Source organism: Neophocaena asiaeorientalis, unplaced genomic scaffold (assembly GCF_003031525.2).
Source record: "Neophocaena asiaeorientalis asiaeorientalis breed wild unplaced genomic scaffold, Neophocaena_asiaeorientalis_V1.1 scaffold517, whole genome shotgun sequence".
Lineage (NCBI taxonomy): Eukaryota > Metazoa > Chordata > Mammalia > Artiodactyla > Phocoenidae > Neophocaena > Neophocaena asiaeorientalis.
The window spans coordinates 306840-334681 of record NW_020172724.1 but is presented as its reverse complement, the minus strand read 5'-3'; the positions used below and the strand labels follow the sequence as shown (position 1 = coordinate 334681).

Genomic DNA, 27842 nt, shown 5'->3' with positions numbered 1-27842 from the left:
TCTCTCTCTCTCTCTCTCTCTCTCTCTCTCACACACACACACACACACACACACACACACACACACACAATTTTTCAGGATGAAACTATTAGCGGCTAATATGTTACTAAAGCATCCTTATATCCCTGACTGGTTTCAGTACTCATTGCCAGTCTGTCTCTACCTTGAGCTTCTAAATGTGTTATTTTACCTCCCAGCAACATGTGACAGTGATGCTGTAGTCAGATCAGCCATCCAGGTGGGGCTGGATGCTTCGGACCAACAGGAGAGTTTATTAATTCACTTTCCAGCCTGCACCACCCCCCATTCTGATTAGTAAGACTTAACGAACTTCTTTGCAAATGTTTTGTTCAAACAGTATATTTTCTGAGAACTTGGATGTTTGAAAGTATTTTTTGTTGCCCTTATACTGTTGAACAACTACTTGACAGGGCATAAAAATCTTGGGTCAGACTCTCCTTGTTTTAAAATTCTGCGTGTTGCACAGTCATTGCTTAACACTTACTGTTATGTAATGAGATCTTAATTGCCTTAATGGTAACCCTCTCCTCACCCTGACACTTTTTGATTTTTATATCTTCATTTATTTTAATACTTGAAATTTGAAGGGAAAAACAATAAGATACTTCTTGGTGTCAGTCTCTCAGAGCTAATCGTTTATTTTGCCTTTTAATCTCGAGTCATTTTTTTCATATCCAGAATGTTCAATCCTGTGATGTCCTGGCCGCTACTTATGATCTATGTGTTGTTTGCACTTCCCTTTGGAACACATTTTATTCATAGGTTGGATCTCTGTGATCTCCACTCCATTGCTGTTATCTTAAGTTCCATCTTTTGTCTTCCCGTTTCTCTGCCTTGTAAGATGACCTCTCCATTCTGTCCTCTGCACCCCGTTGTTAGCAGTGTGAAGTCAACCTTTCATCAGCTCAGTTAGGACTGGGTTTTTGGCTCCTGAGACTTTTATTTCATCCACATCCCTTCTCATCTCTGCACTTTCTTGTTGAATAAAAGTAATATGAATATCATTCAGAACAGAAGGCAGATGTTTTCTGAAAAAGTCTTCTGTCCGTGAAGGTAAATCCTTTTAGATGAGAAATTTTCCTCTTGAGCCATATCCTTTTGTCCCTCTTGAGCAGTGGGGTTTTTCCGTCTGTGGGCTTTAAGTTAGTTTTTCCTTGTCACCTTATGCTTGAACAAGGAGTAATCTAACAGAGCCCAATATGGAGCTGTTTAGGGGAGAACTTCCGGGCTGTCTCCTTTCCTTGATTCACCCTGGGGTCTCGAGAGAATCACCACTGCTTCTTCCCACCACTCTGCATGCCTCCCCGCTTTACTGCCTCACATACTGGGCCGAATAAACTCTCACCCATGGACATCGAGCTGCCCGTCCACAACTTAGCCCACTCTGTGCTCAGCTCCACACATGGCACATGTGGAAGCTTAATAAAATGCTTTGAATCCCCTTGGGAGTGGGTGTGATATTGAAAGTGTCTCAAAGCTGTAATAAAGTATTTTGTAAACAGTTTTCTTGCACAACTGCCAAGATTCAAAGCCCATGAGTCATTCAGATTGTTTCTGACTCACAAATTTGATCTCAGCAGAAATACATTTTACCCATGGCTATTAAAACACAACAATAATCTGTATTTTCTTGAATCCTCAACTGTGTCTTCCTTCCCCATTTCCCTCTCTCTCCTGCTACATAGAAACACTGGCTCTTCTTCTCCATTCAAGAGAGGTTGCTGATTTAGAATGGAGAAGCCTGTATCTTGACACTCAGTAAAAGGAGAATTTTATAAGTCGTGAATCCTGAAGTATATGGGGTGTGATATCTTAATGATTTGATTTTTTTTTTGATTGGAAGAAAAATATAGAACCTTGTGGGAAACAGATAACACAGTGAGCTATACTCTTCATTTTATCAGAACGGCAGATAAAGATTGAACAAAAAAAAAAAAGAAAATCCACCAAAGAGGTGAGGTTATCTGACTTGTTCCTAATCTGCTCTTAGCACAAGGGTTACCCTGAGCTATTCCCAGTATTTTTCAGAGACAGAATCCTGTCAGACAACCATGTAACTTAGAAATAGTGCTTTAAATCAGAGATGGGGGGCTTCCCTGGTGGTGCAGTGGTTGAGAGTCCGCCTGCCGATGCAGGGGACGCAGGTTCGTGCCCCGGTCCAGGAGGATCCCACATGCCGCGGAGCGGCTGGGCCCGTGAGCCATGGCCGCTGAGCCTGCGCGTCCGGAGCCTGTGCTCCGCAACGGGAGAGGCCACAACAGTGAGAGGCCCGCGTACCGCACAAAAAAAAAAAAAAAAAGAAAAAAATCAGAGATGGACGCATGAGAAAGCTCAGTAAAGTGGGCTCTGCCCACCAGAATATCGTCTGCAGTGGCTCCATACAGGGCCCCTTTAATGAAACAGTCAGGTTACCAGCTGAGATTAAACCAGTCAAGGACCAGGAGGAAGAGCTACATCCACGGTACGGGATGCTTCATTCCTCTGCAGGGATTTCGTATCCCATTAACCTTGGCAGCTGTAAATCCAGCGGCAGCGTGTGCGCATTAAAACCACACATTGCAGGTAATGCATCTCTATTTCATTTCTCTTTCCAGGGTTGAGATTTTTAAGAGCTCTCAGGCTGATCCAGTTTTCAGAAATTTTGCAGTTTCTGAATATCCTGAAAACAAGGTAAGATGTTCTTTCTCATATTTTTTTTTGTCGTTCTGGTCCCCAGTGCCACGTTGTAAATATCAGGTGTTGTGTACTTTCGTCACAATGAAGTTAGAGTTCTCTTATGCACAGAGAGAGTGATCTAACACAGAAACCCAGGGGAGGCCTAGAGGTAGGGTCTTCTGCAGGGCAGGGACTCTATGGTAGAGAGAAAGAAACAGCTGTGTATGGGGGGAAGTAGAGACAGTTTTGGGGGACCTTGTGGGGTTGCTTGGACACCGGCTGCAGCACCATGGAGAGAGGTGCACGGTGGGTGAGGGATAGGTCTGCTCATTGATTGGGAAGTCCTTGCTCCCAGGTTTTAAATCACCCCTTTATTACATCACTAACTAAGAAATTGAACCTGGCCATAAAAGCAATGGAAGCAATGCTCTTTGAGAGGCAATCACAGACCTCATACGGCAAACAGAGAATCATCTCATTTCAAAGTACGTTCTAGATGTTCACTTTATAGCCCGTGTAGCCCCTGGGGCTTGCTCTGTGAATTGCCTTCTGGGGGATATCTAAAAACCGCCCGCCGAATGCACCGTGACTACTTCTGTTAACTGTATTATGATCTGGAAAACACTACTGGACCAGGAGAAAAAAAAACCCCAGAGACCCCTTTCCTGAGGACCTGCAGGTTCTCAGAGCCGGCCGGAAACCAGGGCTGCCTTGATGAATAAACTAATAAAAGAGGTTGGACGTCCTTTAATGGAGAATAAGTACAGGTCATAAATTTCTCTCATAGGAAATTACACTTTGAGAAGCTCACTGCTAATGTTCCATTTCCTCTTTGCTTGGCCTTAACGTGTTTGATAAATGATGAAAAACAGGACATCTCTATATTTGTGATTTGTAATTAATACACCTGCATTTGGGGGGGAGCTTGGATTCAGCATTGTTTTCCCAGTAACTGAGGCTGGGACTCAGCTTCCTGAATATGTCACATCCAACAAATGTGACAGGCTTTCCTCTTCGGGTCTTAGTGTGTTTTGTTTGTTTTCATTTGACATTGGTTTCCCCTCGCTAACTATTCATCTACGTGAATGGGGGAATAAATTCACTTCCTATTAGTCAAGTTAAAAAGAAAATAAGCGTCGAATGCCATGGAAATCTTCTACAGTGTGTCCCCACGCCCTTTACTTTCATTATCCCGGGGTCAGAATTGGTTGGCGCTCCATTTAATAGTGTATACTATTATTAATATAGAATGAATATCGTTATTCTTCGTATTTCTTCTGAGTGACAGTAACCTTCATTTCTACCTTTCTATGACTTTTCTATGCAAGGGACTCATATTCGTCTTGAAATTAAAATGGTCAACAAAGCTAGCAGTCCTCAAGTTTTGCCTGTATCATATTTGCTCCACTACACTGTATGTTTACGGGTAGACTTGGTGAGGACCCAGTAGCAATCCCAGGAACTGTATTTAAGAGATACTTGTGGGGACGGTGTTACGTGGAGTCATCCACACTGTCTAACCTGGTATAGTGCCTCTTTCTCCGTTTCGAGTTTACTTGTTTAGGGGGCTTTCAATCGTCTGACGCCAGCATTTTAAGAAGGGGCCATTACTCTGAGGAATAACATGGAGAGAACTGTGTTCTCACCTTCCTCGTACTCCATGTGGATCTTTCCTGGACTTGGGAGAATGATAAGCCATCTGAGTAAACTATCTTTTTTTTTTTTTTTTTTTTTTTTTTTGTGGTACGCGGGCCTCTCACTGTTGTGGCATCTCCCGTTGCGGAGCACAGGCTCCAGACGCACAGGCTCAGTGGCCGTGGCTCACGGGCCCAGCCGCTCCGTGGCACGTGGGATCTTCCCGGACTGGGGCACGAACCCGTGTCCCCTGCATCGGCAGGCGGACTCTCAACCACTGCACCACCAGGGAAGCCCTGAGTAAACTATCTTTTTCTAGGCTTTTGCCAAGAGACCCGCCAACTTCCCGTTCCTTGGAAAAGACTCCTTTCCTCTGGATGCAGGAAATAGCGCTAGCATCCCTGGGGAAACATTCCACCTGATGACTCCATAATTATGGGGGTTCATTCTCCCAGCACAGAGGGGGAAAATCTGAAGCAGCGAGTGAGGGAAAGAGGTGACTCTACGTTGGGAGAGTCACGGGGTGGCAGGCTACTGGGATGTCTGCCATCCTAAGCCCCAAACAGCATTTCCCCAAGCACCCCACTTCCCACAGAATTAAGCTCCTTGTCTTACGGGAGGGTGGTTTCCATGACAGCCACACACTTGGATTGTCCCAGTTCCTGTCACAACCAGGGACAGCATCAGGGTGAATTCAAGCCTGACTTGAGCCCCCATTTGTGCAGCAGCGACATGGGTGCCAGGATTGAGTCCTACTTTCAGAGAGCTCCTGGGGGAGGACTGACCCACAGTGTGGTTGGTGCTGAGGGTACAGGTACTCCCAGGGCTTGGGAGGCATGGAGGAGAGGGATTAAGTGGGGCTCGGCATAAGTGCGAGGCAGTCAGGGATCTTTTCAAGGCAAAGGGGGTGTCTTCGGTGAGCCTTGTAGAAAGCCAGGTGTCATTCTGGTGGTGTTGGAGATTAGGCGTGTGAGAGGGAAGGGTGAGTGGGGTGACTTCCGATCAAGGAAGCTGCAGGAAAGCACGTAGAACATGGCTCTTGGGGGAACGTTGAGTAATTCTGTGCTCTTGGAGACTGGGGTTTCCATGGTAGGAAAAGAGAAAGATGAGATTAGGAGGGCAGGGAGAGAGGCCTGATCACCAGGCACAGACGGGACCTTCATCTGATTGTGGGAACTCGGGAGGTCTAGAATAGCTCTCTGAGCCCGTTCGCTCTCCAGCTGCCTGGCTGGTCGCGGCCCCTTCCTTCTGGGAGCCCCAGGCACAGATCCCGCAGGCTCTGCCGCAGAGAAGCAGAAGCCTTGGTCCTTGTAGGGCTTCGTACCTTGAGGGATTTTCTGGTAACGCCTCTGTACTTTGCTGCTTTCACAGGGACCTTCCAGGAGGGTGGGTGGAGCCCCATCATCATCTTTCCGGGGGTTTTGTATGACTTTCTCCAGCGGCCAGTCCCCAGCAACCTGGGGTATTGGATAGCGGTGGAGACATTGAAATGTGATTTGAAATAATGATATGAAATTGTGGTTTCATGTTCCATTCTTCGGCTGCCTCTCCTGGCCCAAAGTGGGAAGAAACAGGGCAGAGAAGGAGATGGGGGGGGGGGCGGTGAGGAGAGAAAGAGAAAGAGGGGTGGGGAAAGAGGGAGACAGAAAGGATGAAGAGGAGATCAGGAAAAAGATGACAGAGTGAACAGGATGACAGAGAAAACAGAGAGTCACAGTAACGGGACAGCGTCAGGGTCATTCCCCAAACTGCCAGCCAACAGAAGGGCCTCAAAGGCTCCATGTCCTATAAATGGCATATTGAAGGGGCCACTGGGAGACCTCGTGCCACTGTCTGAGCTTTTGGGAGTTCCTCCGTTGCCCAGCACACTGGCAAGCAGCCTCGTACAGTCAGAGCAAAGGAAGCAGCTCTGTCTAAAGGCTGTCATTCCATAGCCCATTTAATGCTGATGATGGAGATATAGATACTTATGATGGGGACATGGGGCACCTAGTGCTTTTTTTTTTTTTAAAAAAAAGGTAGTTGCCTTAACTGTTTCCTCTGATTATTAAAGTGTAGTGCAAACATTTCAACAATATAGGAAAGGATAAAGCACAGTTTCCTCTGCACCATCGATGGTTGAGATAACCTCACTAATATTCTACCATGTCACTTCCATTTCCCACATAGCGTGCCACTCTATGTATGTACCATCATTTACCTAAACAACACATTTATTTTTTTTTGACATTTTGGAAACTGAAATCACTGCACTACATATATTACCTCAGAAACGGCTCCAAGGTTAAAGTTCTTGAAAAGAGTAATCTGTGTAGAGACTGCAGGCAGAGGCCACATCGTGAAGGTTGTCAGATGTCGTGGGTTTGACTCAGAGAGCAAGGAAGAGTTGTTGAGGGGTTTGGGCAGGAGAGGAACATGGTCAGATTTACATTTTAGGAAGATCCACTGTTCCACCAGTTGTATAGAGAGTGGATCTAAGACGTCTAAGCCACAGACCGTGAGACTAGTCACGAGGCAGTTGTCCAGGCAAGTGGTACTAGGGGCTGGCCTTTGGAGAAGAGGGAGAGGGATGGAGAGAGGTGTAAGGGTTAGAATTGACAGGACTTGATTTTGCTTCACTCTGTGTCTTATAGTTCAGGCCATTCATTCCCGTGGGGTACAGAGCAGTTGACTTTGAGGGGATTGTACACCTGTCCAGCAAACGTAACAATAAAACAAAATAAGGGCATTGGCACCTGTCTCTATTCTCAGCCAGAAACAAAGAGGAAAATCCTCGTCAAGTAGAACGGAGATGAATTCGTATTGCTTTTTGGAAAGAGGTGATGTTTTCAGTCTCAGCCCATACATGTCTTGTTCAATACACTGAGAGCAGAGATGGCCCTCAGTGGTTCTGGGTTTTCAGCTATAATCTTGGAAAAAGACAGACGTTCATTCTTCCAGTATCTACAGAGACAGACTCTCTCTCCCAATATCTACGGAGTCCTAAAGAAGGTCTCTGATCTATAAGAACAGAGAAGTCTCTGTGCCTGCCCGTGGACCATGATTCACTGTGTCCACTGATACAAATTACTCTAATGGCCGGTGAGAACTCATGGGGCAGGACCCAGAAATGACCATGGAAAACACAAAAATTAAGTTAGGTTCTCATGCTAACGTCACAATCTATCCCTTATCCTGAGGGGGGCTAGAACCTGAATAGTTCCAGTCATTCTAACCATTGGGAACTTGCCCTTTGGTCCAGACCCCTGGGCTTGGCCCTGAAGTCTATGACTATCTCCAGTGGCCTCTCGCCATGCAGAGCCCACAACCCTGTCCTGCAACCCCTTCCCTCTTTCCAAGGAGCCCTCCTCAGCTTGGTGAGGTTCAAAGTTCAGAATATGGAGAAAGTCCACCAAGAGTTAATCTTGTTTCTCTTGCACGGAGCTTGTAGATGATTGCCTGGTCATAGAGTTTCATTTGAAAAGCAAATTCCTAATACTGGGCATCTCTAGTGATGCAGATGCCATAAAAAATAATCAGATTTCAGTGCTAAATAGGGACTCTTTCAGCAACAATGATTAAATGTTCTCTACACAACAGAGAGCTCCCTTAAGGACTATTAATATCACTGTGACAATCAGAGATTAATAATCACCATATAAGGTCATTTTTCCAAAGCACCGTGAGGCTCGGAGGCTCCAATAGTTGTAATCTCTCAAGAGGGCCCCACATGGTTATCGGTGGGACACTGCTGATCAGTCTCCAAGGATCCAGGGCTGTGTAAGTGAATCACCTTGGCACTTAACTATCCTCTGAGAAAATGAACATTTCCCTGAGATCTCTCCCTTTGCCACTGGCTACCTGTCCCTCATCAGTCTCTCTCTCTCTCCAAGGTTAATGCACCTCAGAGGGCCTAAAAGGCAGAGACAGGGAGGTTTTGCTTTATTTTGGCTTCCTCTTGAGAAACTAGTTGGGGACAGGATGTGGTGATAGCCTCTATCCTCCCTGGGGCAGTAGCCTCTGGTCCTCTTCATATCTTCAACACAGGGTGTGGGGAAGGCACAGCTTCACTTTCACAACAAGGAAGACTTTCTGGTGGATCCCAGGCTGTGACTGTTCTACACTGTAGTGGCCGAGAGGGCAGACTCTGGAGCCAAACTGCCTGGGTTCAAGTCCCAACTCTGCTGCTTACTGCGTTGAACTTGGGTCAGTTTCTTAACCTTGGGACCGCCTCATAGAGTCATTATGAAGATTTGATGAGTTAATATACGTGAAGCACTTAAAATGGTGGTCCACATGGTAAGCCCTGTGAAAGAACTGTGTTAGCCATTCTTATCACTGTGATCTTAAACTCTTAGAATTTAAACCATTTGTTTCCCTTGAGAAAGAGGTGGGAGTGGCCGGAGATCAATCCATCCAGGATGATGGGCTGAACCTCGCTGTGGGCAGTGTTAGGCCCCTCTGGGGAGATTGAAAGAGACAGAGCTCTTTTCTGCACTACGCAGGTGGGAACAATGCCTTAAGACAGCGGGATGGGTTACCAATGAATAGCTGGAGGTGAAGGAGACGTAGGTCACTTTGTATTGCCCGTGGGTAGAACCACTTTAAGGAAGAGGTAGGGACTGAACCAGGCTTTGAAGAAAGGGAAATACTTGGATAGATGGGGAGGGCTTTCGAGCTGAGTAATATCACAAACAAAGACTTGGTGAGTAGGTCTGGCTGCGATGGAAGTTGCCAGGTTTGTGTAGAAAGAATCATGGTAGGAGGACCTGAAACTTCAGAGGGTGTTGAAGGTGGGAATTTGGACCTAATATTTTACTCAATAGGCGCCTTTGGACAGGGCAGCGACCTGCTGACAACAGTGGTTGAGGAGCTGTACACCCAGTGGGAGTGAACGGGGTGAAGGCAGATGGGACGAGTACAGAGGGGAGACCAGCTCACTCCGTGCAGATTCTTAGAGGCCCTGCTGCTCCCAGGGTCCCTGCCGACAAGACCCCTACTGTAAGGGAGCTAAATATCTCGTGAGTGGCAATCGATCTTCCTCAAGGAACACTGGTGGATGCTGAAGTTTTTAGGCATAAGGTTGTTGGGGAATAGGATATTCGTATGGTCTCAGAGTCCCACTCCCCAGATGGCATATTAATTATAAAGGGAAATGGGCACCTCTCAGTGGCGCCATCCGGCGTTTCCACCTTCACCAGGTGACTGGACCTGGTGCAACTGAGTTGGAATTTCCTGATGTGATGCTATCCCAGGCGGGTATTCTCAAAAGACGTATTGAAACAGGATCTGTTCAGGCGGGAACAGTCAGACAAATCCAGAATATGGGACATTCTGGATGGCAGCTGGCCTGGGTGCACAGAAAATGAAATTGGCACTAAAGACAGATTTAAAAGGGTGTGTGTATTGGTTGGGGGGGGGTGTGTGTTACTTACACATTAAAGGAGAATAAAGCAGAGAATGGCAAACTGAGTAGCCATTACTACTTAGGCCAGTCAGCCCACTGCCTGTCTTCGTGAATAAAGTTTTCCCGGAACACTGCCACACCTATTCCTTTACAGGTTTCCCAAGGTGCTTTTGTGTTCCAGCAGCAGAATTGAGTAGCTGCAACAGAGACTTTATGACCCAGCGAAGCCTGAATATTTACTCTCTGTCCTTTTATTAGAAAAGCTTCCTGACCCCTAGATTAAAGCCACATAATCAAACGCAGCACATGAACCTCGATTGCTTCCTGAATCAGGGTGAAAGCATGAACGCATCGGTGAAGCAGCTGGAGATACGTAGATTAAGAGAACCTGTCAGATGCTGTGACTGAACCCGTGTCAGTTTCCTCAGGCAGGACGATTGTATTAGGGTCGTCTTGCACACTGTCCTTCTTGGGTGTTCGGTGCGGAAGTACTCGGGGGGCTGCGTCCTGATGTCTACAACGTGCTTGTAAATGGTTCAGCCAGGAAAAGGGGGAAAAAAAAAAAAGAAGAGAACGTGCATAGAGATAAAGCCAGTGTAGCAAAATGTTAACTGGTTAATCTAGGTGAAGGGCATCCGAGTGTTCATTCTGTTGTTCTTTTACTATTTCTGTAGATTTAAAGATTTTCAAAACAAAAATTAAGAAAAACATTTTAAACCATCAGAGGGCTTAATTTAGGGACCACTTTCAGTAGCTCAGAAGTCATCTTCCTGTAGGCTCCGGCCTGAGCTACTTATGCCGCCTTTCAGATCCTTCCCTTATGGTGGCTCTGGGGGCTTGGGCGTGGGAGTGGGCACTAAAGAGGCTCTGTTCCTCTGGAAGGCAGCCCCACGTGAGTCGTCTTCTGTAACCTGGGGATTTTGCTTGTGTCTTGCACAGTAATTCCATCAAGCTGGTGAATCTGCTCTCCATATTTATCAGCACATGGCTAACAGCAGCCGGGTTCATCCATTTGGTAAGTATCCTTGAAGACGCTTCAGTGCTGGCGTTTCTGGAACAAGGTCCTCTCTGAGTCATTTTATTACCTGGGAGACAAACTTCAGCCCAGCTGTAGAATGCAAAAAAAAACCGAGAAGCAACTGCACAGTTGTCTAAATTTCCAATCCTTTTACCCCAAACTAGTTCCAGACGGTGAGTCACGGTCACACCCTTCACCTGCGTTTTTCAGCTCAGCTGTATTGCTATGGGGGCCCCTTTCATTGCTTTTTTTTTTTCCTGTCTGCAATAACCGCAGCCAACCACAAGATGGCAGTGCTTCCTCAGCAATCACCAGAAAAGGTTGGCGACCAGGTTGCACGTCTGGCTCCCATCTCTTAGTAAACAACAAATTCAGATTCCTCAATTTCCCTCCACTTCCCCCTTACAAAAAGCCCTCTTCGATTCTTTGGCCTGATTGCTTGTCAAGTTATTTCGTGTCTCAAAAATGTTAATTCTTTTAAATTAACGACTCCAAAGCCTTATATTATTGTCAAGCTGTACTCACCTTCCCAGGGCAGATTTCTGCCTGCTTTCTAGGGAGCATAGCTATTGTGGGAAGTGTGTTTCAAACAAACACAAACCTTTAAAGCTGGAAGGAGCCTCATCTAACTTGGAAGCTTTGGGTAAAGGTGCCTTTCCCTTGCTGAGCCTCTGTCCGCATAAGGGGTGGAAGGAAGCATTGTTACCCCTCCCTCCCGTTGGGATTTTTGGAATTCTCATCGGAAGGAAGACTGCCGGGCAATCACTCGGTCACTAGATCTGATGGTTTCCCACCCACTCCTTTATGCTGATGGTGTTCTTGGCTGAAATCACCCGTAGATAATCACTCTAATTCTGCCAAGTGCCAAAAATCACAGATACGGAGGGTTCATTGGCTGTTTTCAATAAGCAGTGGCCTCACCTTACTATTGTGTGAAGTACCTTCTGCTTCACCAGGAAACCTCCATGAAAAGGGCACATTGAGGACAAGCATTGATGTGTGCAAGAGGCCAGAGTTGGAGGCCCGGGGGGTGAGGGGGCCTGGGGCTGCCCATCCACAGGGACCACCCTGGCAGGTCACAGGCGTTGGCCATCCAGTGGATTGTAGGGCTGGACCTCTGTCCTCTAAAATGGCAGAGATGGGCCAACTGCAACCCTGGGGCAGAAGCTCTCCACACCTGTTGCCTCTGCCCGATTTCCTGCTGCCCCTGCAGAGTTGAGTTGTCCCTACAGAGAGCAGGGAACCCTGTGGTCCACAAAGCCAAAAATGTTGACCATCTGGTCCTTTACAGACTAAGCTTGCTGGCCCTAGGTCTACAGGGTGTGCAAATGGAGATAGTTCTCATGAGCTCGCTTTTTGTGCTTCCAAGGGAGTTTTCTGCAGTTTGCAGGGCAGAGCCATCACTGGTCTTCTGCAAAGCAAGGAAAGCCTAGTCAGACTGCAAGGGATGCTCTTTGGCGTTCGCTCGTATGATCTGAAGGAGCAAGGTCCCTCGGGCAGCTACTTGGTCAAAACAGTGAAAGGAGGAGGTCCCCTGTGGGAAGGTCCAGAATTTCTTTGGGACTGAGCAGGAACTCAAGAGAAGGGCCTCTTTGGCCCTTTAGTGCATTGCCTCTAGCCTCACGTGGCTAGAGGCAATGCCCTAAAATTCAGCTGGCCTCAGATCTTTATAACAATGAGAAGAGAATGGACTCTGGATATGTTCCTCAGTTCCTTCCCCTCTCTGCCCCAATCAGCTGGGCAGGCGTGTCAGTGTGGCTTTCACTCCACCTTCTCCACTACCTGCTCAGAGGTTGTAAGCGTTACTTACAGAGCTCAGTTCAGGCCAGCAAACTCCCCGGGCCGAGGATGCCGTGCATCCAGAAACAACCTAGATGCCGGAGCTTCTGTGTTTCTGGTTTATTACGCCTGTAATGTTCTTCCTTCCTCTAGGTGGAGAATTCAGGGGACCCATGGGAAAATTTCCAAAACAACCAGGCTCTTACCTACTGGGAATGTGTCTATTTGCTCATGGTGACCATGTCCACTGTTGGTTACGGGGACGTTTATGCAAAAACCACGCTCGGGCGTCTCTTCATGGTCTTCTTCATCCTCGGGGGACTGGTAAAAACTCTTTCTTACAATGTTGATTTTTGTGGTCATTAATATTTTTCTATTATCCATTTTCTGAAAGCTGTGTATTTGAGACTGTGTTTCTGCGCTGGAGGCAAGCGACTGCCTTAGCGTTACAATCCGGTTAAAGTCAATCCAAACACCATGGTGACTTTTCTGCATATTTCTTTGGTATATTGGATTTGTTACCCTGAGACCCAGGCATGGTGTCCTTGTGAGGGACAGCCATTTAGCCCGGAGCAAACCTAATTGTCTTAAGAAAGCGATGCTCACTGATCAAGTGAGAGTGTCTGTGCCTTTGTAATGTAATTCAGCCTCTGATATTCTGCAAGGACACTGCTGTCACCTGACGGGGGGGTAGATACTGTTGATACTCTGTAGACAGTTTGCGGTTTCAAGAGCTCCCTGCCCCCTTCCCCCTCCCTGAACTTCCAACAAACACTGTGGCTGGGGCCTTGCTCTAAAGAGGAGTGTCCCCACCCCGGAGGAAGGAGAGCCCGCTGGTCTCCTCTGGATGGACATCATTACGTGAGCAGAGTATGGTTTTGTAAACAGCCAACCAACTCCCTTACACGGTATTTTCCCTCCCCCTCTTTAAGTCAGAAAGTTGCACTATTTGCTCTTCTGCTCTATGCAGATCACCACGGTGGTTTATGACGTATTGTGCTTTTCAAGAGGGGTTTCTGGCAACTCATCGGTGGTGGCTGCATTTTGTCTTTCAAAGTAGCTCATTTGACGTTTAGATTTTTGCTGTGTGTGAGGTAAGTGATTAAAACCCTAAATTCACACACAGCTTTCACATATGTACACCGCACATGCATTTATTTAATGCATCCACATCTCTGTTGTGTATGCATATGGCATATACATTTGGAAAATGTATATAAATGTACGTGTGGTGTGTACATCGGCACAGTGTTCTCGCAGCACCCGTGAGGTCCCTGCAGATGAGACCCCTTTATCCAGCCACAAGCACAATGTTTGTTGGACAAAACATGGCAGATTTGTGTTTCTCCTTGCTATCCTTTCCTATGTGATTTCTTAAATTTACGTTTTGTGCTTTTTAGTGATTTTTTTTTTTTTTAGTGGAAAAGTTTATATATTTTTAAATCTTCTTTTGGTGTTTATTGTCTTTAATCGTTCATAAAGGCATAGATTCTCATGTGAACTATAATTAGAAAGAAAGGGCTTCTCTTGAAATAATGTGTGTGTGTGTGTGTGTGTGTGTGTGTGTGTGTGTGTGTGATTTTTCCGGCATGCGTGCATTCCCTTATTTCTATTCAGGAAGAAGAACTAGATATCAATTTATTTATTCCTGTCTCCTTTACATTTTTCTTGACTGATTTTTTTTAGTTGTCAGGGTTGGCTAATGTTTGTTTTGTCCTGTATATTTTCAGGAGCTTACCCTTTTTGTGCTTTTATTTATTTATTTTTTTACAACCTAACATATTAATAGATACCTTTGTAGTTCTAGCCCTTTTGTGTTTTCAGATCTTAATACCCCCCACTTCTGAAAAGGTCACCCCCTTTCTTTGGCCTGTCTTTTTAGTCTCTTTTCTGTCTCCTATCTTTTCCTCAGGCCATGTTTGCCAGCTACGTCCCTGAAATCATAGAGTTAATAGGAAACCGCAAGAAATACGGGGGCTCCTATAGTGCGGTTAGTGGAAGAAAGTAAGTATGCCAAGAGGTTTTGTTGCTTCCACTGCAGTAGAATCCTCTCTGCATGCCATTTTTTTTTTTTTTTTGGCTCTCTTTTCTTTGTTTCATGCATGTAGGCAATGTTTGCCCGCTACGTGCCCGAAATTGCTGCTCTCATCCTGAATCGGAATAAATTCGGCGGGACTTTTAACAAACATGGAGGCAGAAAGTAAGTCAGTTGCATTAAAAAAGATGTGGTTGAGTGACTTTCAGAGCCCCTGTGGCGGAGGCACCTGAATCCTGCCCCTCCCCACCCCCCCGAAGGGCCACATCCTGTGTGGGGTGTGATGTCAGAATTACCCCCACGAAGTTATCACACGTGGACCAACTCCTGAGGCTTGTTCCCATTCACAACTCTCTTCCCCCCCAACATCTTTCCAAGAGACACGACAGATGTATCCTGGAAGGGGTCCACGTGTAACTGGGGCCCTATTTTCTGTTCTCATCCGTCACACGTAAACCCAGCTCCCTCATTCTTTATATTCGTTAGGTGAGTGATTACGTTCCGGTACCTCAGATGAAACTGATGCCATCCTGTGGGGTTTTTGTGCAGCCGTAACACGGGCTCCTACTCTCACAGGGAAGTCCTAAGGAGGGCAAGATCGAGGTCACCTCGGCCCTGTGGCCACCGGGGAACCAGTCCTCAAAGGGAATGATTACTCAGTTGAAATTCCTTCTTGGCAGGAAATACCATATTTATGGTACGTCAGGGCACGGCACGCTCTTCCTGATGCATCTTTTGTTTGGCTTCCCATTCGTGAATGCTTTCTTATTGGGGACTGTTTCATTTTGTGCTCGCGTCATTTTGTCAATATCAGTGTCAATGTGTGGGTCCGTTGTCAACCGGAAGTTTTACTCCTAAGTAGATGGCAGGGCCTCGACTGCTCTGTCCTCCCGTCTGGAGAGGAGAAGGTTGGAGGCAGGCAGGGCGGAAGCAACCATTCTGTACTGTTTTCTTTGATTTTTCTTTCTTTCTTTTTTTAATATACTTATTTATTTATTTTTAGCTGCGTTGGGTCTTCATTGCTGTGCGTGGGCTTTCTCTAGTTGTGGCGAGCGGGGGCTACTCTTCATTGCGGTGCGCGGGCTTCTCATTGTGGTGGCTTCCTTTGTTTTGAGAGCACGGGCTCTAGGCAGGTGGGCTTCAGTAGTTGTGGCGTGTGGGCTCAGTAGTTGTGGCTCTCAGGCTCTAGAGCGCAGGCTCAGTAGTTGGGGTGCACAGGCTTAGTTGCTCCACAGCGTGTGAGATCTTCCCGGACCAGGGCTCGAACCCGTGTCCCCTGCATTGGCAGGCGGATTCTTAACCACTGCGCCACCAGGGAAGTCCCTGTACTGTTTTCTTTTTAAAGCTTTTTCTTGGTCACTCAGCTTTGTTTGCTTTTGAGTTTTTGCTTTCGTTTTAACTTCCATGCAGTAAGATATACACATCTTTAATGTACAGCTCAAGAATTTGTACCTATGTACAAACCCAGGAACTACATCCCAGATCAAGATGCAGGATTTTTTTTTTTAACTTTTTATTTCATATTGGGGTACAGTTGATAAACAATGTTGTGTTAGTTTCTAGTGTACAGCAAAGTGATTCAGTTATACATATACATGTATCTATTCTTTTTCAACTTATTTACAAAACAGAAACAGACTCACAGACTTAGAGAACGAACTTATGGTTAACAGAGGGGAAGGGTGCGGTGGGAGGAGAGATAGTTAGGGCGTTTGGGATTGACATGTACACACTGCTGTATTTAAAATGGATAACCAACAAGGACCCACCGTATAGCACAGGGAACCCTGCTCAATATTCTGTAACAACTTAATTGGGAAAAGAATTTGAAAAAGATGCAGGCTATTTTAATTATCATTCTCCTTCCCAGTCACAGAAGTTCCTATCACAGAACTAGGATTTTGTTTTTTAAATGTCATACATTTTAAAATGAACTCTTGAATAGCCTATTTTGTTTTTTAAGAGAAAAATAAAAGCGGCAGCATCGCATTTCCATCCATCGGTCACATTGGAAGGAGCCAACAACCTCCTCTCCCATCAGTGATCTCACTGCATCCCGAGCTCAGGTGTCCAGTCCTCCATTCAGAAAATGAGGAGATGGAAAAAAGGACTCATTTTCTGGAACTACCCACAGGACACCCGTTTCCTTTCAAAGGCACGGAGGCCAGTGGGCAAGAGGAGGCCAGTGGGAGTCTTTTCTGTGGAGGCAGCAAGTTTCCCCACCTTCCCTCTGATGGGGCCCTCCTCCTCCTATTATTATAACAGCCCTGGATGAGACGAGAACCAAGCTGTTCCGATTTCTGGGCCATTGGTTGGATCCAAAAGGCCAAATAAGTCCAGAGATTTCCATTGTTCATTTTTTCTGTGCCAAGAGGAAAACAGCTTCTCGGTTCGTTTTGCCTCGAAGGTGCGGACAAGTCTCCATAAAGCAGAAGGCATTCCGAGGGCTCAGGTTGCCTTTATGGCCTCCCCACCCCACTGTCTCAGCCAGCCTTCCCCTCTCACTCACTGCCCCTGAAGAAGTCAATAAAATCAATTGCCTTGACGTCAACGTTGAAAATATTTCCTGACTCTCACTCCACGTACATTTTGTTTTTTCTCCAAAATAGCTGCCATAGTCCAGTGTGGGTGGGCCTGCTGGCTGGTGCCTTTTGTTGACGGGTGACCCAGAGGAGGCCCTGAGACCCACGGTCGCTCACCCGCTCCAGTCCCATCCGGTTTGTTTTAGCCTGGTTCTTTCTCTCTCTCTGTCTCTCTCTCTCTCTGTCTCTCTCTCTCTTTTTTCTTCTCCCTTTATGAAAATGCACACTTTGCTTTTAATGTTCACTCTGGGTCTCCGAGGTCCTCCGACCCTGCGGACAGAAAGTACGTTCTGTCATCAGCACCGGGACTGTTCACTTTACTTTACGCATTGTTTCCTGGTTCAAAAGCTAATTACTAAGTAGTTTAAAGAAGCCCTTTGGTCACTTAGATCTTTCATCAGAAAATATAAGCCTGGGAAAGGAACGGTAATAAAGGGCCATTAGCACCCTTTGTTTGATGTTGTTTTTCCAGTCAGTAGAACAAGATTGATGAAATGTTATGTTTGGCCAAAATTTGAGTTTTCATTTGGAATTCAGTGTTGAGAGAATGGGCTGTCAGAATCAATAAGTTTTCTTTCGCTTGGGATACGGGCATGTGGTAGTAATTAGCAATATAAGGTCTTTAGTTGAGCAACCAAGCATGGATTCTGGCAGCAAACGTAATGAGAAACTACAGTTGTTCTATTTCTAATGTCAAAAAGTTTCCAGATAAAATTAAATGCATTTGCAGAAGGAAAGCAGCTAAACTTTTTTGAAAGATAGAGTTCAGACTCTTAAAATAGCGCACTTCGCCCCGTGTTTTTGTGTATGCATAAATATATGTGCTATACCCATGGACACACGTACGTGTATCTTTTCTCCCTGAGATTTCATCAGATGGAGGCCCAGAAAGTAATTAAAACATATACATAGTTAAGGAATTTGCTTACGTGTGCACATTTTGCTCAGAAATAACCTCTCTAACAATGCATTAACTTGTCAGAGAACTCAAGGTAACATGTAACCCAAAGCTGAGGAGACACACGACTTGGAAATTCAAAGATTATTTAAAGTAAAGAAAAATTTAGGTAGAGAACCTCGGGGTTTTGTTCACGCTACACCCAATTTCAGGATATTGGAGAATATGAAGATTTCGTTGGCACCTCATTTTCAGTTCTAATCTGTGTGTTTGACATAACGTAAATACTTCACGTAGCATCCCCAGAGCATCCTCACCAGCGACACGCCATCCAGGGCCCACAGAGGCTCACGCCAACGTTCTCATCAACATTCCTCACCCGACCTCCCACAAGACACCTAGAGCCAACAGTAGATGTGGGGAGATGCGTGTGAGTCCTTCTTTAGTTTAGCCATTATGTGGTAGGGGGGCTCATGAGATAGGGACTTGGGTGTTGATAACCAAAGGTCCAATCAGTGTCAAGGCAGGCAGTCTCTCTGAGTCGGAAGTCTTGGGGACAGTGAGTCTCTTGGGCTGAGACCTCAGATCTTACTCAGAAGAGTAGCTCTCCTGAAGCCCAGCCTGCCTCTCGAGGCCACTGCCTCCGCCTCCTTCCCTTCCTGTAAGCTCCAAGCCGCTCAGAGGTGGGGGAGTGGAGGGGTGAGGCTCCCATGGCCTTTGGGGTCCCAGCTCCCTCTTCTTCTTCCCACAGCCCCTGCTGTTTCCCCCAGAGGTTTCTCCTCTGCTTGTGACTCAGTGCACTCCTAGTTCGTGTATGAGAACTGACAAGATCATGGTCCTAGGTCACGTGGCCAAGGGCCATAGAAAATAATCGGCCAGAGAGAGGAATCCATCTGCCCTAACCCCCTTGTCAGAGGCAGCTGGGCTGGGGAGCCATCCAGGCATCGTACTTCCCATGACGGGCTCCTGGGGCCCGAAACTGAGGGAGTCCCAGGCCAGGTGTTTGGGAGAGGGGAGGATGGGTGGGTTTGGATTATGCTACTGATTCCTGGTAGCCAAATGCTAGGAGGACACAGAGAGAGAGATGGACAGTTGAGAACAAGGAGTAGGGAAAGGGGGATGGGAAGCTGAATGTAACTTACTAGGAGGAAGATCCCCCAGCGGCATGAGGAGTCTGCTCCCCTCTTCTGGTAGGGGAATAGTCGTCACAGACTAACCTGGCTCTAGCTCCAGTTCAAGAAAGCTGTCTTGAAAGCTGTGTGGCAAAGACAGAAACGACCTAAGATTGTTTTAGAGCAAAACAGTGCAGTGTAAATGCCGTGGCTTCTCTTAGACCTCCTCCTTGTATAGACCGAGGAGTGCCACAGACTTCTGGAGATGAGAACACGAATCTATATACCCCAAGCCCTGGGACTGCCTTCTGTGACAGTAATAATTACTACAAATTGTATCTACAGACGCTTGCATCCTTCCCCATCCTCGTGGCAACCATGTGAGGAAGGTATTACTCTCATCTCCATTTGCAGTGACTTGCCTGACGTCACACAGCTAGTAAAGGGTTGATCTGGGATTTGAACCCAGGGGCAGTCTGCTCCGCTGGGCCATGCTGCTTCTCTAGATCGTCTCTTGAGACCCCTCTCTGCTCTAAACTCCGTGATCCTATCATTGTATCCTTTCCTCCACCGCTACCCACAGTAGGGCCAGAACATTGCACACACAATGACCAGGAAGAGAAAGGCACCACGAGCATCACTTTGGGCCTCTCTCCCCCTTCTGCTTACCTAGTGCCTCTAAGGAGCCTGGCCTCGGCGTCAAGGACAAAAAGGTAGAGACGGGCCAAACCATTTCTTCCTGATTTTTCCCATTTGATTAGACTGCAAGTGTATTTACCTCTTGAACATGTCTAACAACGAGGGGCTCTCCAGGATGGACAGACAGATCATTGACCAAAATGAAATTTGTGCCTTATTTGTGGGTTTCAACAAGTTCCTCCCCTTCCTGGGGAGGTCATGTCCTAGGGGACCAGCCGTGGTGGATTGTAGTGATCTACCAGGCTTGGGCTCCCTCCTGGGCAGAGCCTACCTGCTTATCATCTGGAGAAGAGCATTCTCTGCCCGGGCAGACGTATCCACCTGGGTCCTTCACTTCCCCAGCTGGTCTGCACAGTTCAGGGCATTTCTTTGATGGTGGTTTCTTTGTTTTGTTTTTTTTTTGTTTTTTGCGGTACGCAGGCCTCTCACCGCTGCAGCCTCTCCCGTTGCGGAGCACAGGCTCCGGACGCGCAGGCTCAGCGGCCATGGCTCACGGGCCCAGCCGCTCCGCGGCATGTGGGATCCTCCCGGACCGGGGCATGAACCCGCGTCCCCTGCATCGGCAGGCGGACTCCCAACCACTGCGCCACCAGGGAAGCCCGATGGTGGTTTCTTAATGGTCAGTGAGAACTAGGGTAGCAGATGTCCCTCCTGGAAAGTCTTGGGCGAGCTACATACACTCCCTGGCTTTATTTCATAGCTTTGAGTGGGAACCTCAGCTTTTAACCCTCAGGAGGCTGAGTCTTCAGGAGGGAGTTTGGGCGGTCAATCTTCAACCTCAGGTGTGGCCTCAGGGTTGTACGATGCAGCCTTAAAGCTGTAGAGGTGGGCAGACTTTATCATGCTTTTCCATTTAAAAATGAACCAGAGTGCTTTATCATGTGCCTCAACGTCAGTGCTCATGTCTTACAAAGCATTCAATAATTTAGAACAAAATTTCAAGAAAGAACAGAGAGCACAGTTACCTGCCGCACTCTCCACTCCTGTTATCACCTTTGCTGGTTCACTCGTCGTGGCTGCAGACATTCAGCCAGTACCACATGTCGGGCAGGTTGCCGGGTGGTGTTGGGTGCCAGAGATTCAGTGGTGAGCAAGTTACACACGGCACCTGTCACGTGGAGGTTACAGTCTCCGGGGAGCAATGGCAGTGGCACTGACAGACAATGGCAAGGGTAGGACTAAAGAACATGCCAAGTACAGATTTTAATACGTGTGGCCCAAACGAAAAAGACCTGAGATGCTGTTATAGAGCAAAACGGATTACTTACAGGGGTAAAGTGGTCCAGAGAGGTGACACCTCAGAGGAAGGGCTGTTACAACCTGTTCAACAGCCACCTACCCCAGCTTCTGTTGCCGCCTAGGCGAAGGGGAGCTAACACCCTAGGTTTTAAAATTCGTATTACGGGAACCCCTCCTGAAACCATCGGTCTTTAGTTCTGCCTCCAAGAAACCATGTCTTACAATATCATTTCTCTCTCAGGCCTAGCTTGCCTGCAGTAGTGTTATCCGCTGACTTACCAGCAGAGGGCATCCTGCTTCCCTTCCCTGCTTCCTGATTATCAGCTCATTTAATTTTGTGTCTGTCCTCTGATGTGAAACAAGCCCTTCATCTCCCTCCGCATCCTTTGTTCTTTGGCGAGACCACATTCTCTTCCCTCCTGCCTGGCTGTCTTGTGTCAACAGGAAATTCCATTTTCTCCACCACTCAGGTTTTGCCCACCTGGTTCTAGACCACTGTTTAAAAAAAGAATTGGGATCTTAAACAGTCCGCTGCACCAGAACAGGGATTATTTCTTTACAAAGACTCCTTTAATCTACCCCCGCAGTCCATTTGCTGCCCCCAAAGAGAACTAGCGTGAGTCTTGCTTCACCTTCATCTCGTCCACGTGTGTTTATTGAGTGCTTGCAACACGCCAGACACTGGGGATAAATGTATTTCTACACACCCATAAAAATCTCCAAGTACACCACATCTGTCTTGAGCTATATGTTACATTATTTGGCCACCAAAGTGGTCGGGGAGTTCAGACTCAGAGCTTGTGTAAACCTCCCCACTTGGTTCCCAGAGGTCACAGTCTCCCTACAATAACACTTCTTTCTCTGCTCTTTCTGAGAAGGCCTGACCCCAGTGCTTGGGAGGAGGACGTGGGGTTAATTCATGGGCTGAGCCCCATGTCCTTTCCTTTCCCACACACGTGTAGCTCGGGCCACACTCCCTCCCCCTCCTCCGTGGCCTGTGCTGCTCCTGGGAGGCATGGTCCCTATAAGAGGCCATTTATGATTTCTGCATCACAGACATCCCTCTGGTTGAAATGTCACTGAAGCTTTGCATTTTATACAAACTTCGATCCCTTGACAAGTAAGCCATTCAGCCCTCTCCTCGCGGGTTCCACGTGATTCCCAGCCTGAACTCTCAGGAAGGTTTTCAGATTCCTAGATTTTAAAAGCCATAAATTAGCAAATCATCAACATATCACCAGGAAGGATCATCTGGTAGCCATTCTAGTCAGAAGGAAACACAGGCCCCAATAACTGATCTTCACAGAGATATGAAGAACTGTAGACAGACAGACAGAGTAAATAGGAAGACAAACAGATAATTCAAGTTGACAGGCCATCTTGGAGTGATTAGGCATTCTGGTTTGATTAACATTAAACTTTTGGGGGAAGAAAAAAAAGTGAGATTGCCCTAATACTTTGGAAAAATGACCCCTCGACTACTTCTGGAATTCAGTACCAAGGGGCAGATACCAGAAGCAAGTGTCGTTAGGTGCTGTATTGTGTAATGTAAAGTGCCAGGTATCCCTTTCCAATGCGAGGGGTCTTGGTGGCTGTGGATGTGGGCACTTCTCTCTTTGCCTCTGCTTTGGTTCTTCAGTCCTTTTTAAACTTGAAGCTCTGTTTGGAGAGACTTGGGTGCATATTAAATCAATCTCCTGATAATACTAATGGAATGAAGGCTGTCTCCCTCCCCCCCCACCCCCTCCACACTTTTCTGCTGTCTCTCTTCCCTTCCACATGCTTATCAAAATGTTCCAGCTATTCTGAAAACAAGAATAGAAAGGTAGGTGGGAGATGAACTGTGTACCTTAAAAAATAAAGTCATATTCAGACTTAGACTTTCATTCTCAAATATTCTTTCTTCGTTAAAGGAAAAGAACTCTGAATGTGACTTTTCTAATTATAATCCCTGAAGATTCTTTCTGCTTAACCTCACATTTGATTGGGTGAATGCTTCCTGGGTAGATTCTGAATGTAAAGAACAAACACAACCAGGCAAGTTGTGTTGTTGCCCCGTGGTTTCTGTCTTCCGGCTGTGTCATCCATTCTCATAGAAGTCTTTCCAGAGTCGTGCACAGTGGTTCCCAGTAGATCTGGTGTTCATCCCACTGATGCTGCCATGATACACTGAAAATAAACCAGGAAACTTTCTAACTGGCCAAGTCCGGTGGCTCTTTTTATTAAAAAAAACCTTTAGAGGCTCATGCAACGTGAAACCCATGGAAACTTGATTCTGTACCTCCACGTCTATTACTGGTATTGGGAAACAATGACCTGCTCCCACCCCCAAAACCACAGGGGCTGCTCCAAATGTGGGTACCACTTGTCAGTAAAAACAATCTTATCTCCCCCACTATACCTTCTCAGTAAGGACACATGTTCAGAGATAGATGCGTGCCCATCTTGTGAGAGGTTTTATGGCCTTAGCCACTGACCTCAAAGGCCAATGCCAGCTAGTATATAGAACAGATCTAGGAAAGCTCCTATCCCAACGTATTTGCTCAACTAACAATTATTGAGCCCTGTTATGGTCCAGGCGCTCTGCTAGGTGCTGTGGTTCAAAGGATGAACAAGAAAATGTGATTCTTGCTCTCTTGGAGCTTATCTGAGACTTTGACCAATCAGAGCCATCCAAGGAGCCAGTAGCCGATAAACAGAAGCTGGGTGGTGCTCGCTTCGGCAGCACATATAATAAACAGAAGCTCGATGACAGGGGAGCGTCGTCCCCGTGAAATGCTCTTTTGGCAGGAGCTTTGTTCCATAAAATAATGAAGGTATAAAAGAATCATGAAGGCTACAAGCATTTTAGAGGAAATGCTCCTGAAAGCAAGTTGATAATTCACATTGTTAAATGTACCCGTTAGAGTAGTTGGGGCAGAGGTAACAGTGGGGTGACTTGTGCCTCTGAAAACCTATGGGTCTAACGATGGACCCAGTGAAAGAGGGGTGTGAAAAGATTTGGGAGGTAGGGGAACTGCTGCTGCCACCCTGAGTTCCAATCCTTTCCATATCTGACAAAGTCCTTCTGTGGCATCTTATGCCTTAGCAAGCTCTGGAACTGGTAGAATCCTCCTAGTACTTATATGTGGAGGCTCCCAGATGGAGGCTTTATGTGTTGGGGTCTACTCAAAGTGGATGGCTAGCAACATATGCTAGCTGGGGCAACACCCTTGGGTGTGGCTGGGGAACGAGGCCAGGATGTGTCAACTTGACTGTTGTTATGGGAGAGTCAATCCCAGCAGCATATGTTCTAGGGTCATGATGCATTATTTACCAGGGGTGTTCAGGAAAGAGGTGGGACTCACTTTGCACATCAAAGCTGGAATACCTCCCCTCTACAAGGGAAAATTAAGGACCATTTCTTTGCCTGGACTCATTCTCCCTCTGTTCCACCTTCATCCCCAAAGGGTGTAGCTGACTTTTGCCTCCATACTCTCTCCACTTGGTGCCTCTGTTCAGAAGCATCATTACCAAGTAGAAACAGGCAAATCTGATTTGATCTGAATAGAGGAAAGTGCTGTTCAGTGCCTGGATTTCTCTGTAAGAGCAGAGAACCACCTAGGATAGGAAGAAACAGGTCAAAGAAAGATTGGCTCACTTAAAAATGGCCAAAGGCCACCAAGCCCTGCAGTAGTGGATGGATAAAATGCAGAGGAGTGAGGGAGGGTGTTGGGGAGAGACACAAGGAAGAACCGGTGTAATTTGTGAGAAGTGGGGCCATTATGGGCTGTGTGAGTCCTCTTCCAGGAAGGAAGGAAGGAGGAGAAAAAGAAACAAAATAGTGGTGATAAAACCTGCATACTGGGTTATTGTGAGAATTCATTGAGAAGCTAAAGTAAACAAATGCTACAGTTAGGATTCTTTGGGTATAGGCAACAGAAACTGATTCTTGCTGACTTCAGCAGAAAAGGAATTTTCTTTTTGGGAGGTTAGAGTATCTTATGGCATTCAGAGGAAAGCTGAAGATCCCGGAAAGGACAGAGATTAGCTAGAAAAGCAGCCCTAGGATCCAACAGGCAGCAATTCAGAGAAAATCCTTACAGGGTTTCACCATCAGGATCAGTCAGTTCCCACCGTTAACTTAGCGTCCCTTCATTTAAGATTGAAAAGCTCTGGTTGGCCTCGTTTGGGCAGGGAACCATGGTTAAAGGTCCCAAGACTACATCGGATTGGGGACGGGTGGTTCCCCAAATTAAAAATGAGGTGCTGTTCTTTAGGTTGGACAGAGCCCGTGCTCCAGATGAGGGGTGGCTTCTTAATTACGTGCACAAGCAGCAGAAACAGGGCTTATCTGCATGTCCTCTTCTCACACCTCTCCCCCATCCTTTCCCCAGGCCAAGGTTTAGGTTTCTGCTTAATCTTATCAGGGACGCCATTGTAGACAACCAGAGCTCTGGGCCCTCACCGTGGTCCTGATCAATGCATTTTTCTTTGCAAGTACTTTGAAGACATTGTCAAAAAAAAAAAAAAAAGTTGTGTGTGTGTATATATGTGTGTGTGTCCAAAACATATCTAGCACCTAATTTTACGAATCTGTACATTTAGGTAACTGCAGTCTCTTCCTATAGCCAAGTCCAATGAGGAAAGATCAAAAATTAATTAATTTATAAACCCTAAACTCTCTTTGACATCATTTAAAAATTTAAACTATTTTAATTTTTCCCAAAAAATGAGGTGCTGTTGAAAGGAGGGTACATGCTGGACTGGTAAATACAGCCAACGTCTCCTGCTCTGAGGTTCTCAGTATTTATTTTTAAGACTTGGACTGAGGTTCCTTTTAGGCAACAAGCTACAAAAGGTGTGTGATCATTCCTCGTGCCTGGCGTGGTTATGGAGGTCTAATTGTGACTTGGGATGGTGGAGGTGCAGATACAGATCCCTCTGTGTGGTTTAGGTCCTGACTGTCTGCCTAGGATGAGATACACTCTCTTCATGCAGAAAGCTCTGGTCTTGTCGGGACGTCCCAGTGTTCTCTGTTGGGGCTATCAATAGTCTGTCCTCTGACCTTGGGGCTCTGTTTTACAGAGGTGCCTTTGCCGCACTGTTGGGATCTATTTGCTCAGCTCTGCCCCCATTTAGGGAAACAGCTAAACAGCCTGTCTCCTCCAGCATAGCTCTGTTGACAGCTGGATGAGTTGATTACTTTATCCTCTTCCTCACTAGGAGGGAAAAGACATTTTCTTCCTTTGCAATTAGCAAGGTACTAGATGTGGGCCCTGGGTAGACAATTATCTCTGAACCTCCTTGGTTTTGTTTCCGTTGTTGTTGTTGGCTTGCTTTTGTTTTTTCACCTGTTTTAACGGGAAGTAGTTAAAACCAGGGTTTGGGATCCTGAGCTCCATAGACGCTCACAATTGTTTTGTTTTCATTTTTGTCCTCTTTCCATGGACTGTCCTCTCACAAACGAGACACGGTGGTAGATCGGAGGTGGCAGAATCAGCCAATGATCTGCAGGCATGCAGTTATCTCACTAAAATCTCTTCTACACTTCCTATGACATAGGGTGTCCAAGCCAGGCACACTTCGCCAACTATTCCACTGGTCAATAGACAGTTCTTGAAAGCCCAGCAAGTTTTGGGGGTCCTGAGCTAGGCCTCAGGGTGGCATGGAAGCACGGGGCCCACACAGCCTGGAGTTAGCTTTTGTTTGCTGACGACAGTCACCCCACGCGGAAGGCAGTTCCTTTGGGACGGGCTCTTGCTACCAGCGGCAATGGGGAGGCAGGATTAGGATTAACCTTCTCCCTTTGGGCAGTGGGGTCATGAGCCTTAAAGGGAAAGCCTGGGTAACTGTTGCTCTAAAGGTCATGCCCCAACTCGGGGGAAGCTGCCTGATGAAGCAGCCACAAAAAGCACTACCAGGTGAGACAGAACGTAAAGCCCAGAACCTTCCTGAATCTCAGCTTGCATGAGAGGCAGAGTCTTGGAGAGAGAGTTATGTAGACCCCGAATGGCTTCAGTTCAACCTAGGAGGGGCAGCGTGAACTTTGAGGACGGACCACTGTGTGATTTGGGTCATGGGGTCTTTTGTCACCCCTGCCCTGCTTTCTATGTGATAAAATGCTGTCGAATTCCGCTGACAGGTCCTTCTTAAAATGCATTCCCATCAGATACAATTTCCAATAGTGGGAGGCGCTGGGAGTGAGAGGTAGGACGGGGAAAGCATGATTAGAAGGCTCGGCAGAGGGACAGACAAGATTCTAGCATATGTATTTGATATAAATATTATAGTTTTACAGAGGCATCTAGATCAATATATGCCACATTTCATCTACCTCTTTGACAAAGTGAGCGCAATGTATTCGGGGAAAGCTGTATAGGATTTTCAATTTACTCTGTATGATTTATTGTGACAGGATAGCTATGGGTTTTTTAAGTTCTTTATACTTGTTCCAGTAAAGATGGATATAGTATCTTTAAAAATAAACAGCCCAGAGCTGTGCATTTTACATTGTCTCCCTAGAGTGAGGCTCAGCTAAAGAGAGATCTGAGACCTCCCTGCCCTCGTGGGACGTGATGCAGTCGAATTTGCCTCAGTCCTCACTCTTCAGCTTTCTTTTTTTCTGGCGGGGGGAGGGGAGTAAACAGGGGACCGAATTATTGCAGATGTCTAGAGAAGATGGGATGGCATGGATTAGGGTGGGGACAAAGAACTGGAACGCCGAGAGAGGATTCAGCAGCATCTGTGGGTGCAGCCCCGTCAGTCTGCGTCTCTTCATTTTCTAGTGACTGTCCCAGGGTC

General features: G+C 46.6%; 1 protein-coding gene across 3 annotated transcripts in view; it reads left to right on the top strand.

Annotated features, from left to right (window-relative positions):
• Positions 1-27842, top strand: part of KCNMA1 (potassium calcium-activated channel subfamily M alpha 1) — a 731098-nt gene that overhangs the window by 490911 nt on the left and 212345 nt on the right. For all 3 annotated transcript variants that reach the window (XM_024740254.1, XM_024740255.1, XM_024740253.1), the window contains exons 6-9: positions 2616-2691; positions 10637-10712; positions 12648-12818; positions 14407-14498. In XM_024740254.1, coding sequence (XP_024596022.1) covers positions 2616-2691; positions 10637-10712; positions 12648-12818; positions 14407-14498 — 415 coding nt within the window. The remainder of the gene's footprint in view (positions 1-2615; positions 2692-10636; positions 10713-12647; positions 12819-14406; positions 14499-27842) is intronic.